Genomic DNA, 20,088 nt, shown 5'->3' with positions numbered 1-20,088 from the left:
TTTAAGCTTCAGCTGGGAAACGGTGGAAGACCGTTTGTGTGGTGGATTTACCTAAGAGCGAGAGATCACTCAAGTGTCTGGAAGTGGCGTGGTTTGGCCTTATGGGTAGTTTTGTATCTGTGAAGCTTAAACCTGCACTGCCAACGATCCAGAATGAAGGCAGACACGAGGCAAAGGCAGGGGGCATTTTCCAAACCTAAATATTATTGAAATTACAAGCCTCTGAATACAGTTTTTATTTACAAAAGTAAAAATGAACTGTTTTCATGATTGAGTTTGTAATGCAACTGACGCAGTGTTGATTGTATTCTTGGATCCATAACAAGGTTTCCCAGGTGCTGCTGTTCACTTAATTGCAAAATGCTGTATTACTCTACAGAAGTCTGGTCAACCCCTTTTTCCCAAAACAAATGATATAGAAGCCAGTTGTCTTTTTCACTGGGAAGAAGAATGCTCTCTTACCAGTTCAGTCAAATCAAAATGTAGGCGAGTCCTATGATGCTTTGACTTAGTGATCTTCAACAATGAGTTTGATTTATGTTTAAATTCCAACCTCTGAGTCTGTGTTTATGAAAATGCTACTTAGCTATTCAATCTCCTCCTAGGCATATAGATCTTACACACAAAACAAAATTCAGTATTTCTGCCTAGGAAATCCTTTGTTTGCACTTTGCCACTGCAGAATTAGGATATGTTCAGGATATCCTATTGAAGGAAAAAAGCTTATGGTGACAGTTGTGGGAATGAAAGGCAAATTTTGGGTGTTAAGCCTGCAGTGACCCTTCAGAAGTCTGCGTGGCTTTTCTGTGAAGGTGGTCACAAGAATTTGCCTTTAGAGAAATTTTCTAGAGGACCAAAGAGTGGAAAAGGTACTGCTTTGCTGCCAGCTCTCTGCATACTTTGGCTCATGCTTTTAAGATCCGTCTTGTCTCAAAGGAAAACAGCTGTTCCATGGTGTTCATAAATAATACAGACAGTATCTCGTGGGTTCCACAATATTCTCAGTTTCCTTAACAATGTCAGACTCATTTTAAGGCAGTGGTATAAGCAGTCTTTAATTGTCTGTCAGTTACCAGGATGTATGAGTTCAAAATTTCCCGTTCAGTACAGTATTTAAAACAGTACTGGCAATGCTAACATCCTAATCCGCTGTGCTAAGACAGGACTATTTTTTTTATTAAGACCATTATATACTGCTGGGATACACAAATCTGAGAAGTGTTCTTCACCAATGTAGGCAGCAGTGTGAGACGTAAGCCAAACTTACGATATGCACATGTGCATATATAGGTGGTGGGACACTTCATGAGAAAAATAGAAGGATAATTACAAACTTTTTCTTTTGGTTCAAGAACTGCTGTACAAACATTCTTCCCTGAAATTCCTCTCATACTTCTGCAAATGCTGTGTGGTGGGTTGGTAAGTGTTGAGCTGCATTAGTGTGCACATGTGATGAATTCTTTTGCCAAACAGAACTAAAGACATTTGACAAAATGATGTAATTCTGATGTAATAAAGTGCATACTTTCTTAATCAGGAAGAGCAGCTAATTGCATGAATATGTGAAGTTTTGGTATTTCTTTAAAAGTTTTTTTTTTTTTCAACTGATGTGTTTGCTCTTAATTATGTCATCAACATCTGTTGTATGGTGAAGCTTATTTGAAGGAGAGCTACAAATGAAAGCCAATTTGGAAAATGTCCACTTAGAGTAGTAAGCATGCTCCAATTTCAGAGCATAAAAATTCTCCTGTGTTCTATCAAGATTTGCTGCTAAATACATGCAGCTTCTTGAAGCACTTATTTGTATATTTTCTGTAAATTTATGTTACTTTACTCTGTGGTGATTTGAATGCATTAGTTGCAAATCCACAGCACGATGCTAGAATTTCTTAAGAAAAAATATCATCACCTTTCTCAAGTGAGTGTGAGTTAAATGCCCCAGTGTAATTATCTAGTTAGTTAATTATCTTTCATTTATCCTAAGAAGAATTAGACCTCTAAAATAGGAAGTGACAAGATACTCCCAGAGATGCCAAAAGTGCTTGATTTCTACCGTAAATTTTCTGTGAGGAAGGAGTTTCTTCTGATGGTCCGTGGTGATACTGAGTAGCAGGATTTAACAGCTGCACAGACTGAAGCACCTGAAATAGTGAGCAACTAGGTCTGTTTAGAAAAGAAGAAAGGAGGGAGGGGAGGGAATTTATTTGTTTTTAATAGCATATCTTTCAGAGCTGAAATTCAAAGGAACACTAATGGAGAGGTGAAGAGGGCACTGTGAGTGATGATTTGGGGTGCAAATTGCTATGGATTAGTCCTTCTCTGTGGAATTGGGTTTTGCTTGTTTATGGTTTGTGACTCAGACTTAAGAAGTTGGTGCTTAGCTGTAGATGAATGATGTCTGTTTCACACCCTGCTCATACGAACGTACGCCTTAGGTTAGGTAGTTGGGTACCATGAAATATCTTCTCATTAAACTGAATAAAAACACTGCCAAGCTTTTTATTGTTAAGCTTTTTGACTTTTATTGCCATGGTGTCATGAGAGATTCACATGGGCTGTTAACAGTCTCTCTGTGTAAAAGCAATCCTGTGGTGTCTGCATCAGAAGGTTCAGATACTGCAAATTAAGTGGAACAACTTGGGCAAAAACCGCCATGCAAGCCTTTCCAAAATTTGCTTTCTGGACCTTCTATCGTCATTTGGGAAGCAGTTGGATGACAGTTTGTGCCCTAGAAAAGTATTGTTTGCTTGCTTTGCCTTTTCATTTTTGAACTCTGGGTGAAAGTGGAATGGGAGAAGTTCTCTTCCTTTACTGGGCTGCAAACAGAATAAACATGAGCAGAGAAGAAACTAAGGACAAGGTTACCTTGACCTCTTTTGCTTCTGTAATGATAGTTATTTTTGTTTTCTTGAGAGTCTTCCCACCAGCTTCCTGTTTTTTATTTCCGTAAGAAAGGAGAATTGAGGTTGCATATTGAATATACAGCGGATAGGTGAGTCTGATGGAATGGCAACAGATACTTTTGTCTGTGCAGTTTGAAGTACTGCATCCTTGTAGAGAGTGAGGTTGAGCAGATTGTGTAATGATGAATTAAGGCAGATTCTGTTTCACAGAATCATAGAATGGCTTAGGTTGGAAAGGACCCTAGAGCACTGGGGAGAGAGGAGTAAGTATGTTTTCTTGTTTCAGCTTGGCTTTAAATGTTAGAATTGTTGAGGAAGATAGTGGCAAAAATACGGCATCAGTCTGTAATTTGGGTACTTTGTGAGTCTGACTGAATACCACTTCTGATCAGTGAGCAATAGTTATCACAAAGAACAAAACTTGTTGTCAGCAAACTGAAATGTTAGGAAGAGCTTGACCCTTCCTTTGAGACTTTCCTTGGCAGAAGAATCGGCAGAGGAATAAAAAATAAGACATGTTTTGAAAGTCAGCACCTTAGTGAGACCTTAGTGAGTTCAGAGGGAAATTCTTGTTCAAGAAATTGCTATCTCTGTTTTTGTATGAGCAGGTCATTAGTTCGGAAACTAACAGGGAATGAGGCTGTTTTTTCTGATACTTGGTCTTATTTAGTGCTACCTTTGTCTGGAAGCACTGTTTTGTGTGGTTTTTTTTTTTTCCCCTGGAAGATACTGCAGTCAGTGAAACATAGGCATAGATGCAACTTAAATTTTATGTAGAAGGTTAACGTTTAGACTCACTGACTAAGATAGGTGCATTCTTCAGTAAGTATTCAATTACTGCCTAGTAGATATTTCAGAGGCTTCCTCTGAGGCCTGTTGGAGTTCTTCACAGTGTATAAGGTCAGTGAAAAAGGACTTTTCCATCGTAATTATTGCAGAGTCATTCCTGCATGACTGCACAGACACTCCATAGTAGTTATTTTTTATTTTGTCAGTAAGTCATGCCTTTTCCCTAGTAATGCAGTGGCATTGCACAGACTGTTGGGTTGCACTCAGCATGTTATTGTCAAGGGCATGTTGGCAAGCTGTGATGCTATTTTCCTGGGATGAACAGGAAGGCAGAAAGCAAAGTAAAAGCCTTGAACCTTATGATCGTAAAGATTACTTTGTCAGGTCATATTTTTTCTCTAGGAATTCTGTTCTTGTTATCAGTTTGAAAAGATAAAACGCAAGTTGTTTCTATGCACAACCTCCTTTTTTATCTGTTCTTATCATTGTTCATGGTAGCTGTAAGTACAAAAATGTAGGCCTATAAAGAATGCTTAATGTTAACTGCAGAGATTAGATACATAAACAGTCTATATATAATCATCTGTAACTAAATTTGCACAAGAAAATACCTGTAAGCCAACCCTTTCAAACTTCTTTGATGGAAGGTGTGTGAGAATAAGTGAACCCTACATAGCAAAATAAGTCCTATTTTGGCTTTCTGCCAATATGTATGCCTTTCACAGCATGGGCATGTAGCTCCTTTCTTACATTTTGTCACTTTGGAAGAAAAAAGATGGAAATGCATTTTAAAAACTAACATATCCGTAAGTTCATATAGATTCCTGTGGTTCAAGTGTCATTATCTTCTGTAAAATACAAGAGCGAACTCTTGGCTGAAAATAAATGAGTTAGCATTTCTCAAGTGATTCTTAAACACGGCGTGCTTAGCTTGTCTGGACTAATGCTGTACTAATTAACAGCAGTAGGAGAATGTCTGGATGCTGATGAAGTACTAGGAAAAAAAGAAATTAAACCTTGAGCTGTTACCACTGCAGGGCTCAGGGGTTTCCCTTTCTGATGTACACTGCCCTAGAGGGGCTCTTGCATAGGAAGATCCCCTTAAAACCCTGGGTTTGTATGTATGTATTTACCCTGAGTAGGTGTTGTATATGGCAGGCCTGCTGGGATGGGTGGTGTGGGGATGTGGAGGCCTAGATGCGCTTTCTACATGCTGTTGTAATAAATCGCGCTGAATTGGAAAAAGCAAATTTGTTTAGGAGCTATAACATTTGTGCAGGAAACCTCAGGTGCTAATGACTAATCAGACACCCCTGGTACCAGGCAGCTCCTCTTCCTTCACCTGATGCTTCTTTCTCTGTGCTTTCAAGAGAATTGAGGTGAACTGTTGGGGGTGGGTTTTGTTTGTTTGTTCTGCACAAGCATTGGGCATGGATGAAATGGAAAAAAAAAAAGCTTTACAAACCTTCTTTACAAACCTTCATTGTTCACTTTTTCAAACTTCAAACACTTTTTAAAAAGAATAGTGTTAGAGTTTTTGCCATACTCCTCAAACACTTCTGGTTTGAGGAATTCTGAAGTCGTGTTTCAGCCTGGAGTCGGTTCTTACAGCTATAGTAAATCCCTTACAAGGGTGGCCTGTTTGAGGGGAAGTGACCGCGGGAGGAGTGGACACCATCAAGGATTGAACAAATATTCAAGAACTGTACCGAGTGACAGCTTTTCAAAATAGAATACTTGCTTTAAGAAAAATACTGAGTGAATATGAAATTGCTGGGCAAATATCCAACTGTTCAAATGCACCAAATATAAGGCAATTAGAAATGGCTATGAAAGACAGTGCCCTACTGCTGAACTCTGCCCTTTCAAAACTGTTTCCAGCCTGGTTGTGAAGCAGCACTGCTGACAGAAGGCAGTGTTCCTGTCAGACCGGAGTCAGTCTGTGCCATGTGATGCTGAGAGCTTTGAAAGCATTGCCCTGCCTGGGTTTCAGGTCTCCCCTAGCACTGAGGTTTAGGGAAGAAAGAAGCTGCCTTTAGAGAAGCACGCTGTCCTGATCCAAACAGTCCTAAAATCTAACCAAGTTTGCTGTGAAATTTAATAGTAATCCAAGCAAGAACAAGCATAGGCAATAACTAGTGGGATGTGAAGGATGACACCAAGCAGCAGTGAAATTCAGATTTCTTTGTTGACATGGAGCGCCGCCCAAGAGGATCACTGTTAGCGGATGCTTGGCTGGTAAAAGTGCAGCCATCACCAGATTGATAGCAGTGGCTGGCAGTAGATAGACCTGCTCTTTGTGGGTTGGTACCACCTAGTTAAGCATTCTTCCTGAGCTGTGCCTCCAGGCTGGTGTCTAGTGGCTGTTGCAGAGCATAGGACTGATAGCCTTGAGGAGTGGTTGCTTGGTGAGAGATAACCAGTGAGGGCCTGAAGGTGTGTGTGAATTCCTTGCTTTGCCACAGACCGCTCTGGTGTGTTTTTTTTCCAGTTTAGCTTCTGAACTCATCTGCAAATGGGGCCATAGGTAGTTCCCTGCTCAGGTGTCCTTCTACTGTTCAGGTACTAAATCTGAAGATGGGAAGAGATGATAGGAAGGAATACATAGTTACATATGCTGGCTTTATGTGCATGCCTGTGTGGGGCCTATTCATGTGTGCACCCACCGCCTTCCCTTCGGTTTGGTCGCAGTGCAGTTTGCAGCCCCACTTCATCCTGCCCCAGCTTGACCCATGAATCCTGCAGTGAAGCACTCAGAATGGATTTGCTCTGTGCTGTGCTTCTGTTGTTTCCTCCAAGTTACACAAATGGCAAGTTTTAGCTATAAAGGTATTTCTCCTTTGTTTAACTCCGTGCAACTCAAAATAGCTAACGTTTCCCACATTTCACTGGTTCTGATCTCATGTGAAGTTTGTTCATTGTTAGTTCTTTTTTTAATCCATATTAGATGCTCACAAGACAAACAATCACAAAATGATTTCTTGGCTGCACGAGAAGTGAGTTATGATAGTTTATCACAGCTGATGGCAGAATGTTGATAAGTGGAGCTGTTTTTTCCTGTGTTTGTCTCTGGGCTTGGGTTTCCATCCCGTCTCCCACCCTGCCCACAGAGCCTGGACAAGGCTGTCCCGGTGTCGTCATGGTAAATGAAACAAGATATCTGGTGTGACACTGCACTACCCCAACCTGGCTCCCGCTTGTTTATACAGGTGCCTATAGAGGAATGCGGGTATTTAACATAAAGCATCAGCTCTGGTAAACACAGAAGTTAATGGGTCACATTCTGGCAGTGGTGTACCCCTCAACACTACCACGTTTTAAAGCTGCAGACATAAGCTATTATTTTACCTTTCACATGTGTTACCAACAGTGGGAATCCAGACCCTAAGTGTCCCTGGAATACGTTGGTTTGTCTAGCTGTTGCACTTCTCTCCACTGCCCTGCTTGAAACCCTCTCTCCTTTACACTGACAGAACTGCACATGCTTCAGTATGTTTGTGGATGTTTTTTTTTTCACTCACACTGTTGTCTTAACCATTACCTGTGTATACTTCTTGTATTCTCTTTTCCTCTTTTGGGTTTTTTTTTATAGCCGAGAATGACTTTGGGATGCAGCACTTAATGTCCATTTGCTATGCCAGCAGAAGCCTGTGGTTCCAACCCTCACTCATGCATGGTCCTGAAATTTGCCTTTGTTCATGGCCACAGGGAGGTCATCAAGGACAGAAGAGTGAGAGTTGGAGGCTGTCTAAACAGATGCTTTCCATCAGCAAACATCCTCTTCCTCTCCTCTTGAAAACACTTTTTTGTTGCAATATTGGCGTCCCTGCTAAGGATAGGAAGTCATGCTGTTTAGTCTTATTAACTTAGCATAATAAGAGGAGTCTGATTTGTTCATACATATTGAAAAGATGGTTTGAGGGGATTTCTAGAACTCTTCCTAACCATCCAAGGTGAGCAGTAAAGCTGTGCTTGTTTTTCAGAGATTTAGGTTTCTTATTTATAAGAAAAACATTAATTTTCTTGGTTGCGTCTTGCTCGGGGCTGTCCCCCCATCACATCTGCCCACTGTCCATGACTTGCTGATTTTTTGTGGAAGATTTCATTTTAAAACTTCCCTCAAGACTTTGTTTTCAACTCTTTCCTGTTGGTCTTTCTGGGCACCTGAAACTCAGAAAGAAATTGTGTTGGTTAAATAAGCAATACGAGCTTAACTCTTAAAATGTGGGTTTAAATTCTGCTGTAGCATGCCATATTTTACTTGGTGGATGGATGAGTGAAATAAATTCATGTCTGAGGTGTGAAAAATAAGGGTGAGTTTTTCAAGTATAGTTGCTAGTGCTAGAAAGTTTACGTATGTTGGTTGGGATTTGCAGTACTAAAGCTGGAAAACATGTAAAGAATTGAATGAAAAAAAAAAAAAAAAAAGGAGGGGGGGCAAAATGTAGTAAATAGAAAAAAGAGAAAACCTGGAAGAGCAACTGGAATGGCACTGTGTAAGTGTGAGCAGAGGAGACAGATAAGCACTGTGCTTTCAGAGATCTTTTCCTCATTAATCTTCATGTCTGTTTTTCATTAGACGTGTGCAAAATCCACTGCATTTTTCAGTCACTATGTCTAAATTACCTGTAGTGTAACTGAAGGAACTATTTTTTCTGTGTAGCCAACAGTCCCGTTTCCAGTAAGAGCGCATTGTCAAGTGGAATGATGGCATTCGTGCAGCCATACAGTGCCCTGAGGTAGAGACAGTAACAAAAATTTATGTTTGAATTTGTTCAGCTCGAGGAGACTTACTGTGAATGGATGTGTAGTTTTTATTCTCCCTATCAACAACTGATTTGGAGGCAGCATGTTAATGGAAGCCACTTCCAGTTTTCAGGGGATCAGCTTCAGGATTGTGCTTAGGTTGTGGTACGCCTTTTTCTGGGTTCCAGTGTTTGATTTTTTTGTATGTGTTTTTTTTTTTTTAATTATTATTTTTTATTCTTTGTGGGGGTGGTTAATGTTTTGGACAGTCAGAGTCTGTTTGGAAAGCTTACGCTGTGTGGAATGTGTAGCCTCCCTGCTGAAATGAAAACTCTGAGGAGGTAACTGAATACTCCCTGCAGTCAGTGCATTGCCAGCCTAAAGAAAAAACAAACATGCTTACAGAGAACAATGAACATTCCTTGAAACCCTAGGAGACAGAATTTTTTTAATTATTTTTTTATTTTTTAAGGCAATAAAAAGACCCTGTCAAGGTCTTCAAGCCCTGACTTCTGAGTTGTTGACATCCATGTGGCACATGGACTTCTCACCCCTTTTATTGAGTTGGTACTTTGCTGAGCTGCAGTGGGTTGGCATCTACATTCTGTAATGTGTGCTCCTGCAACTTATTTTTCTTTTTTTTCACCTCTGTTTGACCTTCTCCTTACATCTCTCTGATTCAAATCTGCCTTTCATTAGCATTTTCCCTCCACTATTCTGACCTGCTGGGTTTTAGACCTCCGAAGCAATCTAGAAATGCATCTGGATAATTGAAAGACTGTTGATTGCCACTTAGGAGGAGGGTTGTGATTCATGAGTCCCCTGTTGTTTGTTCTCTGGTTTAGCTCTGCCTAGCTTTGGTGTTCTTAGTAGGGCAGACACTCCATTCTCAACAATGCTGATTTCAAATCTTGACCTGCATTTAAATGATTTCCACTGCTCCCCAGCTTTCAACTTTACTGTAGATTTGATCTGAGAATTGAATATTTTCATAAATTCTTGACGTTCAGAAGATAGGCAAGCAGGTCACAGGCAGGTCACAGCTTGAGAGCTAGATGTATCGGCGTGTAGAAACTTACTCTGTCTTTAATTATCTGTGTTTTTATTAAGATAAGAAGTTCTGAAAATTCAGCTACTCAATTAGTATGAATAGTGAGTGTTTTGGAATGATGTCTAAGACTAGGCATTTTTACATGACATTCTTTTGGGCTTAGATTTAAAGGTCTGAAGATTTTTAAGAACATCTATCCTGAAATTACATAAAGAGAGCTTTTATGTGTATTAAATGAGATTGCTGTGGTGCATGAGATCATCCTAATGGACTTTCATCAAGAGATATTGCTTATTTTATTAGGTTATTTAATTTAGACTTTCACTGCTGGAGTATCCCTATAACCTGTACCGTGAGATCTGGATTTCATGAAGTTAGGCTTCCTTGCGATTTACCTTGTTGATGATTGACTTTGGCTGTTCTTTATGAAGTTTTCTGTTGCTGGGGCAATTACAAGGGGTTTTGCTTTGTAGATTCACTGGCATTTAATAATAAGGGACTTGGAGATACTGTAATGGAGGCAAAATAAAATGAAGACATAAATTAAAATCTTTGCTTTGAACATAAAGTGTCAAGTCTGTAAGAGGAGATGAGATATGGATTATGAGCAAGTGAGGGAGGAATAAAGAAACCTAAATGCATAGGTCATGATTCCAAGCAACTGAGAGGCCAGAAGGTGCTTTGGTCTGCAAAAAAGAAAGGAGCAAACCACACAAGTTTGGGGCCTGAATTGCAAGGTCTTCAACGTTTGTAGCTATGTTTGAAATCAGTTTAAACTGTTAGTACTTGTTAGTCTGGCAGGTTGAGCTTTTGGGATTTCTTTTACATTCTAAAAATGGACAACTTTTAATGGGAGTGTTTTCTTCTTGGAATTGCCAAAAAGCGACTCTTAAATTTGTTGTGTTCATGTTTCACTGCATATTATCAATAGTTAAACAAGTAAAAATTCAGTGCATGTAATAGAAGCAAAACAATCTTCCAGTGTGTATCCCTTGGTATGGCTGTGTTCTTTGGCAGTGCAACATGCTATATTAATGGCTTAGATCTCAGATCATAATCTCTTCCTCTAGCTAGAGCTCTGAATAATCTGTATGGACTGTAAATTCTCAGATATTTTCTAAAATGTTACGTGTCTGATGAAAATAAGCTTATTTTCCAGACCAGATGGTGATGCAATATTTTGAGGTCTTACAGGATGCTGGATTTTTGAAATTGACTGTGTGGGTTAATGTTGTTGACTGTATGGTTACTAGAATTGGTGAGCTTTTCTGGAGAACTAGATTTTAAGATGCCTGCCCAGAGCAGTATTTGCAAGTATCGTTACCTGTACTGTATTGAGCAGATCTCCAGATCACATATCCTTTTGACTTCCAAATTTCCACGGAGTTTTCTAATCTTCTCAGGAGGTTTCCCCCTATTTTTCTTTCCTGTTCTGATTTTCTCTGTATCATTATTCTTTCTTTATAGTGTTTGTAACTTTTTTTTAAGGTGTCTTAGCCACTTAATTACTGTTGGAATTGTTGCATCAAGCCAATATTGAAACTCCGTTACCTTATTTTTAAATGTGTCACTGTGCAACCTCAGTAATTCTGCGCATTTGATTTGATTTTTTCTTCAGATTGAAGATGGGAGTAAAGCTGCTTCTGTGGACAAGTTGCTGGCTGGGGATGAAATTGTTGGCATCAATGATGTGGGTCTCTCTGGGTTCCGACAAGAAGCAATCTGTCTGGTGAAAGGCTCACACAAGACACTAAAGCTTGTTGTAAAAAGGTAAGCTTGTGATAATCAGCTGGGAAACCAAATGTATTTTAGTCTCTCATCTGCTGAACAACTGAATTTGCCAAGGCTTGTTGAGACTATAGCTCGTTTAGTTCATGTTGAGTAGCATTGCTTCCTTCTTGAACACAGGATCTTTAAAGAAGAAGACATGGGTAGAGGTGGCCTCTTGATTAAAGCAAAAACTGAGGTGTGCATTTTTTGAATACTGCTATAATGGGAGGAGTAGGTCCTCTGTTCCATTCTTCCCTCTTGGAATACAGAACTGAAGCATACTGTCCACCTTGCCCTGCTTCCTCTTTGTTTGTGAGCTGACACTGGTAATGCTTTTTAGTACAGGCCAGTTTGAATCTGGGGTGTGGGTTGTGTATGAAGCTTCTGGAAGTGAGAACAAAGCAGAAGCTCCTGCTTTGTGAGAATATTTAGAGTCTCCAGCATTGTGAACAGGTGCTAAAATCAGGTTAAATTGAACAATTACTTAAAAAAAAAAAAAAAAAAAAAAAGCTGGTAAAGTGAGCGAGAAATAATCTTTGTCACTAATCAGTATGAACTTTCTGATTTTATCAAAACATTGCAAGCAGTCTTTCATGTGTATTTTTGATGCCTTTGTTAGAATCAAAAAGAATTTTGTTGCAATGCTGAAAATGCTGAGAATTGTGTTTGACATGGATGATAAAGCCAGTCTGTAAATATATTGAGCTGTCTGAAATTGTCTCAAATAAGCACCATGTTTTGTGTAAAAGCACTGATAGAGGACAGGTGTGTAAGCATGCTTTTCACCTGTGGTTTAAGGTGTTTTTGATAGATGCAGTCGTGGGAGCTTGGATTTCTTTTGCAGGTAAACAGAGTCTGTCCTCAGAAATGACCTTCCAGAACTTCTCCTGAAATGTTTGTGATCTTAGGCTAATAACATTCTTGCATCTTAGAAATCATATTGATGTTCAGCATTTTCAACTTACACTGGCTATTCCTGTTAAAAAAAAAAAAAAAAAAGTGAAGGTTATAGCAGCTGTTTCTGTCAACAAAATGGAGAACTTCAGAATTGGGAAGCTTTATAGACACTGAAGAATCTGCCATGGCAGCAAGTCTTAATTAGAATACATAACTTCAGACCAAGTGAAAATATTCCCTCTTTTGTAATGCTTTCACTTGTGTGATTGTAATTTGCTAAAAATCTGAGAATTCTGGTCTGACCTTGGAAATGGCCGAAAGCTTGTTCCTGAAATAACCTAGCAGTAGACAGACCTAAGCCATTCTCATCATTCATCAGTATTTCTCCCCATGCACGTGCTTTTGGAGAACTTTCATACAGCTAATCAAGCACTCATCTGTGTCTAGGGATTTGTGGCTGCACTTCACAGGCAACAGTGTGCCATTGCTATGCATGCCTGCATGCAGTTTGGTGCAAAGCTGATGGATTTTCATCACTCCTTTCTCGTCACTCCTCTTTTTCTTTCCTCAGCCCATGTGCAGCGGGCAAGTCAACCTAGCTGCTCTGGCCAAGAGGCTGATTTAGTGGCTGTTAGGGAAAACATTTTTGTCCTAAATTAGTGAAGAATTCTATAGCTGCTTAAACAGGCAAGAGCTTTTTAGGTCATTGGCAAGCCTGCATAATATTAGATAAAATTTAATAAAAAGTACTGAATGAAATTAGCCAGAGTTTTTGTTTGGGTGTTTTCAGCTTTGCTCTTTCTGTTGGAAAGTTGCCTTAGGACATCAGTCCTTTGACGGTCAGAAACCTTTAAACACCCAGACTCATTTTATTCCTGGCCAACTTGTTCTCATGCATTGCTCTCTGTATGCCGAAACAGCTTTTCTTTTCCTGTTGGAAGTTCAAATGATGCAGGTTTTTTATAAAAGTCTTGTTGCAGAAGTTATGGTTTGAACAACAGTATTGTTTCGTCTTGTTTGCTCTAAATCTTAGGCTGAATTTTTATGAGTGCTTTAAACAGTCCTGTCTTTAAGCAAGCCAGTTGTGTAGTCTTTGTATGAGCACTCCTGCAGGTCTGGATTGAATTGGATCAGGGAACTGATCTGACTGCAAAATGACTTGGGGAAGCAGGTTTTCAGCTGGATAGAACCACCACTTTTGGAAGCAGTCTGCACATTAATTACTTACAGTGATCTTGAAATGGCTGGCTGCCTTAGCATTTGTAGGCTATTTCAGTTTTCTTTAGATCCACCCTTACTGTTCTGTTTGGAGAATGGGAAAAATCCCACCATTCCTTTTCATAGAGTTATGCATAAGATGATGTGTTAATCTTCCTCATAGCTTCCTTTTGTTTGTTTGTCCTCTGTTCTTTGTCTAACACTGTGATGCTTTTCTGTAGTGTTAATAACGTTTTATTTCCTGTGGGTGCCAGTGTGATAATCTGAAGCACAAAGCTGATAAATGGTTTGAAACTCAACAACCCAGTCCTGGAGGTTAAAAGAATCTTAGTTTTAACCATATTTATCCTATTACTTCTTAGCAAAATTCTTCGGGAACATTGTGAAGTTCCCAATATCTGGAATATCAAGTTTTTATTCATCACTTCTGAGGTGAACATCTACGTGAAATTCCTCTGTGCAGATCACTATTTCATGCAGTAATGTCAAATCCTGATCTTTTATTGATCTATTTCTGTACCTGGGAAGTATTCGGGCATGCTATTTCTGTTTTAGAAGTCCAATTTACACAAAGCTAACACCAAGTGAAAAAGTGTTGCCTTAGTAAGTAGCACATTTCATTCACTTAATTAACTTGTGACTGTAGCAAATCTTTCTGGAATGGTTGTTGTGGTTCAGCAGTGGTTCCTGGCTTCCACAAGATTGTTTTTATGTATTGAACTGTATAGGAGGTGAAAGTACTTTTTTCTAAGTAAATTGCCTGTGGTATCAAATACTAAGCCTAAATTTACTGTCTACCAGTGCATATGCTTTGCTTTATTATTATTATTATTATTTTATTTTATTTTTAACCTTTTTGAACTTTGCATACTTGTGATCTAAGCCAAATGAGGACTGTGCAACAGGCTCAGCAACAAATGCAACATTTAAGTAGCTTGCAAGTACTGATAACTGAACAAGAGCAGTATACCTTTGGTCTTGGATTAATAGAGAACTCAGGAGACTTTGTTGTTTTCTCAAGTGGATTTGTCAGAACAACACATCCTAATTGCATGCTAGTTCTTCAGTGTAATACTGAATCATTTCTTGAGTAGATTCCTTTCCTAGGAAGATACAAAGGACATTTCTTACAGGAGATTTGAATTTCTTTTCTTTCAGAATAGATGTATATGTGTCTATATAAGAACATGTAAAATTGCCCTGGGTCTCAATACTGAGGTGGTTGTAATCTCTTCCACTGATTAAATATAATGTCCATTGCTTTGTACATGCTAGATGTAAGCAAATGCCACAAAGCCGTGAAAGTTTGGAATTATTTTTTTCTTCTTGTGATTGAACGAGGAGCAAGATATACATGTCAGGTTGTGCAGCAGGATGCATTCCTGCCCCAGTCTCCAGCTCAGGGCCGTGTTTTCTAGTGTCTCCTGTTCTGCTGCCAGCAAGTTACCAAGGTTGAAGAGGTGGAGGCAGAAACCAGATGAGTGCAAAGGAAACTTGCCCTTTCAGTGGCACAGTGCATAATAAGCCTATCTCAGACACACTTCCTGTGAGTATGAAGGGGTTGGTATCACGGCTTTCCCGTAAAGGAGCTCCAAGTAACAGCAGAATAAACCTCTGTGCACTTTGTGTACTCAGCAGGACACTGTGGAGGAGCTGGCAAGGAGCCCCTCTCATGCTCCAGCGTGTTCATGGCTGGCTGTGTGGGCAGGCCTGGGGCTGGCCAGGCTGCAATCACCCTTCTCCCACTTCTCCAACTGCCTGACCCTGCACTACTGACAGTAAGGCATGGACGTGAGAATAGAATGTACATGCACCTTCATGTTTTCAACAAATTATACATTGAAAGCCTCCTGATGAGGACCATTTCACCTCCTTGTCTTAACTGTTGGCACAGTTACTCAATTACATATATGCAGAAATGGTACAAATCTGTGTTCCCTTCACCTCCATCCTAGCAGTTGCACTCAGGTGTTTGGGTGTTTCCCATGCCAACTGTCTCTTTGGTGGGATGTTTAGCCAAAAAGCGCTTTTATTTCTTAATTTTTTGGCTGATTAGTTTCTCAGTTGTCTTAACATGATTTGTTAGTGACATACTGGTTGACACTGTAAGTGAACAGAAGCTTTAGTTCCTCGGATTGGAGGTGTTGTCCCTGGTTTAAAGAGCAAATCATTGTTTAGTGTTTTTGAATGTTTGCCTTGTACAACTGTCAGGACTCTCTTGATACATATGTTGTGACTGACATGTTTTTATGTTGTGGTGACTTGCATAATCTCATTCTTCACAAATATGAAAAAATTCACTGTCAAGCTTGAATAATAGAAAGCCAAAAATATGACAAACATCGCCATATTTTACTAAGTCATCTCCATCAGGGAGATTTTGGAGTAGTAGAAAAGACATAGAAATTTATTTTCGGGGTTAAGGGAATCCTGTATAGTTCTAATACACTTGCTCAAAAAGTTACTTGTGCCAATGATACTCAGTTTTGTATTGCAGTTACCAGAATTGGGTAATACTGCTTATTTTGTGGAATGGAATATGTATCCACCAGTAATAACCTGTGAGTCACGAATGTTTTTTTTTCTTCCTTCAGTCCTGCAAGCACTTGTTGAAATAGTTAATTCTGAGCATGAGTAGTCCCATCGACTTTAGTGAGAGTGCTCAGCATACTGAAGATGAAGTGTACAAGTGCTTACAGGATTTAACCAGAAATATATAACAGCAAATTTGTTCTTAACACTACTTTCACCAGGTGAATTCCAGTTTAAGTGGTAGACTGCAATATGTAGCCCCTTGGGTAAGAGGGGAAGCAGGTGCACATTCAAAAATTTGTGGGTCTTAATTTCACATAATACTTAATTTCACATAATACTTTCACTTGGGCACACAGAATTTAACTGTGCTGGGTAGCAGCAAATACTCTACATCTCTTCTGTCTCCTGACTGTGACAGTCATAACTCTGTCCATGAAAGACTAAATGAGTCGTTTTCTGTTTCAGGAATCTTTCCATTTGAAGCGAATGCTTCTATGTATGTTACATGCTTTTTGAAATATTTAATTGTTTGGGGTTGCTTTTAAGCACTTAAGAGGTTTGGTTGGTTTGTGTTGCTTTCTTGGTTTTTTTTAAATCCTAGTTAAGATCTTTGACATGTATGCGCACAAGTTCAGTGGGGCAGTAATGCTTCTGTTCCAGTATGTTGAAGTTCTCCTTGTGCTATTTGGATTTTAGATTACATATTTCTTCTTACTTCCTGAAGGTAAAGGACTGACTACATTGAAAATCTGGATGCTTACATGTTTTTTCATGTCAGGTAGCCTACCATGTGAAGTGTAGAGATTTTGTTCTGTACTTGGTGGTGTAACTACACGTAACACCCTCGAATTTGCAAAGATCATAAAAGATTTCTTTAAAAGTTCTGGGTCCAACTCCTAACTCCAGAAATATGAATACTTAAAAGAAGGGCAAAAATACAGGAGTATTGCAACTTCAGCTACTGAATTACTGAACAAAGTTTCATCTTGTCTCTTAAACAAGACACCATTATTTTATGGTCATGGTTGCTGAATTTTCATACTACTGGTTTACCTGGCACAGCAAGGTCTCTTACAGAGACACAGCTGCAGCACTGTACTGTTGAGCTACGTGTCCCTTATGCTTTTGCTCCATTGTAGAGTAGGGGTTTGGGGGAATTTTGGCTGAGTTGCAATTCAAATCAAGATGCATTCACTGGTCTGGCTCATGGAGTAGCCTTGCTGGCAGGCAGGGAGCCAAGCTGGGGCATGACATCTGATGGGGAAGAAAAAGAGATGGGAATGTCTTCAAAGTATGATCTGGCCTAGAGCATGTCTGAGCAAAATATCTTTCCCACATAAAACCTGAAGCATCCTAGCTTGTGGCGTTGTTCTTTGGGGAGATTCAATAATTTGCATTGTGTGGCCAGAAGGTTTCAACCAGAAATGAGACAAACTGAAGTCGCGCTGTCTCTTAAAATGCGCTGGGAGTGGAGGAACTCTCCTTCCCCACTCCCATTTTTTGGATAACCTTGGACATGGTTAGGTAAATCATAGCTGAAACTAGTGTGGGAAAGCACCACATCTACATAGAAACGCCACTATTGGGAATGTGGTTTGTAAGGAAGTTCCGTTCATGTAAGCTAGCCATAGAACTGTAAGCTCATTGTGGTAAGCAGCTCCGAGGCAACACATAGCCATGCCTTCTGGCCATGAGCAAAGCAGAGTTTCCATGGTCACATGCTCCAAGGAGCTGACAAGTTCCTTCTTGCTGAGGGCACCAGGTTGGTCTGGTACAGTTGGCTGCACATTGTTGTTTCTAACTCTGTCTTGGACAAAGGCATTGGTGGAGAGTGAAGTCCAAAGGCTGCTGTGCTGCCTGCTTCTGACTCCTGCTCTTTCACCTTGGTCACAGTGAGAGAATCGGAAATTCCCAATGCATTTTGATTCCTTCTGCTGTTGCTGCTGCTTGCCCTGTGAGAGGCTGCATTTTTCTTCAGCATTACTGGTGCACGAAGCCTTTTTTTGTACTCACGTTAAAGGTTAATTTCTTTAGCCCCTTGCTTACATAGCATGATAATTTCCGAAATATTTGAATGTAAACCCAACTTGAAGCAGCATTTGGAGCCAATTATTCAATATGTGAAGCGTTTTAGATGTTTCCAGATGATAAAGACTTACTAAAGAAATATTTTATTATGTTTTGGAGGAATTCTGGTAAATCATGACAAAAACTGAGGTAAAAGAATGGCTTCAGGAGTTCAATACTATCTAGAAATCAAAAGGTAGCAGAATATACACAAAATAATGACAAAAAAGTATTTATGTAATATATATAATATAAATCCCATGATCAACATTTTTATCTCATCTCAGTTGTGCCTGTCTAGTTCCCCAAGACAGAGTTAGGAGAAACAGTTCCAGAATATGAAAGCTGTATCATAGTAGTCTATTGTGAATTTACCAGGCAGGAAGATTGATTTCTTACCTCATACAGCTTAATACCTCATTGTCAGCAGTGTATGTCTGTCTTAGGAATGAAATTGCTGTTCCATCCTGCTCAAGCCTGTACAGTTGGGCTGAGGTATGAAAAAGACTGGAGGAAACTATGGTGGTTAAATCCCGATTTGCCCAAGTTAATGACTGAACTCCCATTATTTCTAAGGGCAGTAAGACTTGATAATGTATTTGTGTTTATTTGTTCTCACAGTTTGAAGCAGAGGATTTTAGGTATCACTTCAGATTCTTTTTGTGTTAAGTGCAACTTCCTAGGCTGTGGGAAAGACAAAAAGTTACTCTTCTCTGCTGCAACAAGATAATTCTCCTTCCAGCATGGCTTCTTTGCTCCATTTTCAGACGTGGTGACTAGTAGGCCAGGGTTCAGGTGGATTGGCTACCCGAGAAATGCAGAGGAGAAAGCAAAGAGCAATGCTACATGTAATCTTGTTGTGGTCAAGAGCAATGATGTTAGTCTTTGTGTGAGTTTAGGAGGTGTGAATACATGTTTAAGGTAGGGTATGAGTCTCTGCTGAAATGTTAAGGTTTGGGATAGATACCTGTATCATAAAAATATGTCAGTAACTTTTCTGTCAAAATACTGGTTCAGTTTTCCATTTAAAGACATCTCAGTAATAATAGACTAATTTTACTACTCCTTCACTTTCTTTGTAACCCTCTCACTTCCACCATAAGTCCATAAGCTAAGCACAGTTTTATTTTATTTTTCTGTTCTCAAATTTTTGGTCAGTTTTTTTAGGGAAACTTTGTAAGTCATTTCCTTTTATGATAAGATAGTGGGAGCTGAAATTATGAAAACAGGAACTCCTCTTACTTTGCGTGGAAAAAAATGCTGCCATTCCATTTGCTGCTTCCAGAAATGTAAGCTGACTATTTTTGTTTGTGAATGTGGTTAGAATTTATCAGTGCTTTCCTTGGAAAGGCAACTAAGAAAGGAGTACGAGATATTCAGCTAGTCAGGGCATAGAGACCAAAAAAGCAAAACCGCAAACACAGTTTCGATGTTTTAGCTCATTGCTCTGAGTTTTAGTGAGATAGAAATGTTCAGTGAAAACATATGGAGATATCAGAAAATAGGTTAATTTCAGGAGTCACAGATTAAGCGAGCCATTTTAAAGGTGCGTAACATGAAAAAAACTGCTGAGTAATCTCCCTTTGAAAACGAAGAGCAATGGATGTGTCTCAAAGTCAGCATTCAAGAGCTAAGACACCTAGAATCTTGGCTTCTGAAGATTGTGCCTGTAGCAGTTAAGTGTCTGAGAACTTAAATGTTCAAATAAGACTGCCTGCCCACAACAACAGTTATTTTTATTTTCTGAGTAGGTGTAAGTCCTTATTCTCCCATCGTTTAATTCTTTGCTGTTAGCGCTCTCTTGTGGCTGTTTTCATGAAACAATTTAAAAGGCATTTTAACGATGAATGTAGTAAGTTAGAAATTTCTTCCTTAGAATATGATCTCTTTTGGATAAGAGCTCCTAAATTAAATAGGATAATGTGTATTTTAATGATGCAGGAAGGTCAGTCTAGAGCAAAGCATCTGTAATGTGCTTCCCAAGAGATCTCAAAGGGGAAGCATGCCTACTGCCTGTTCAGGTTTTAAACTGTTTTTTGTCTTTGTATTTCTAGTGGCAAGCTATATACGTGAGGAAAGGTGGTCAAGAGGTTAGTGGGAAGTGAACTTCAT

At 39.4% G+C, this 20,088-nt stretch overlaps 1 protein-coding gene across 2 annotated transcripts in view; it reads left to right on the top strand.

The window, feature by feature from the left end:
* Positions 1-20,088, top strand: part of SHROOM2 (shroom family member 2) — a 121,312-nt gene that overhangs the window by 37,357 nt on the left and 63,867 nt on the right. For both annotated transcript variants that reach the window (XM_048938711.1, XM_048938700.1), the window contains exon 2: positions 11,108-11,259. In XM_048938711.1, the coding sequence (XP_048794668.1) occupies positions 11,108-11,259 (152 nt within the window). The remainder of the gene's footprint in view (positions 1-11,107; positions 11,260-20,088) is intronic.

This window comes from Lagopus muta, chromosome 1 (genome assembly GCF_023343835.1).
Source record: "Lagopus muta isolate bLagMut1 chromosome 1, bLagMut1 primary, whole genome shotgun sequence".
Classification (NCBI taxonomy): Eukaryota; Metazoa; Chordata; class Aves; order Galliformes; family Phasianidae; genus Lagopus; species Lagopus muta.
Note: the sequence above shows the minus strand (reverse complement) of the source record. Positions and strands in the feature narration are given on the sequence as shown.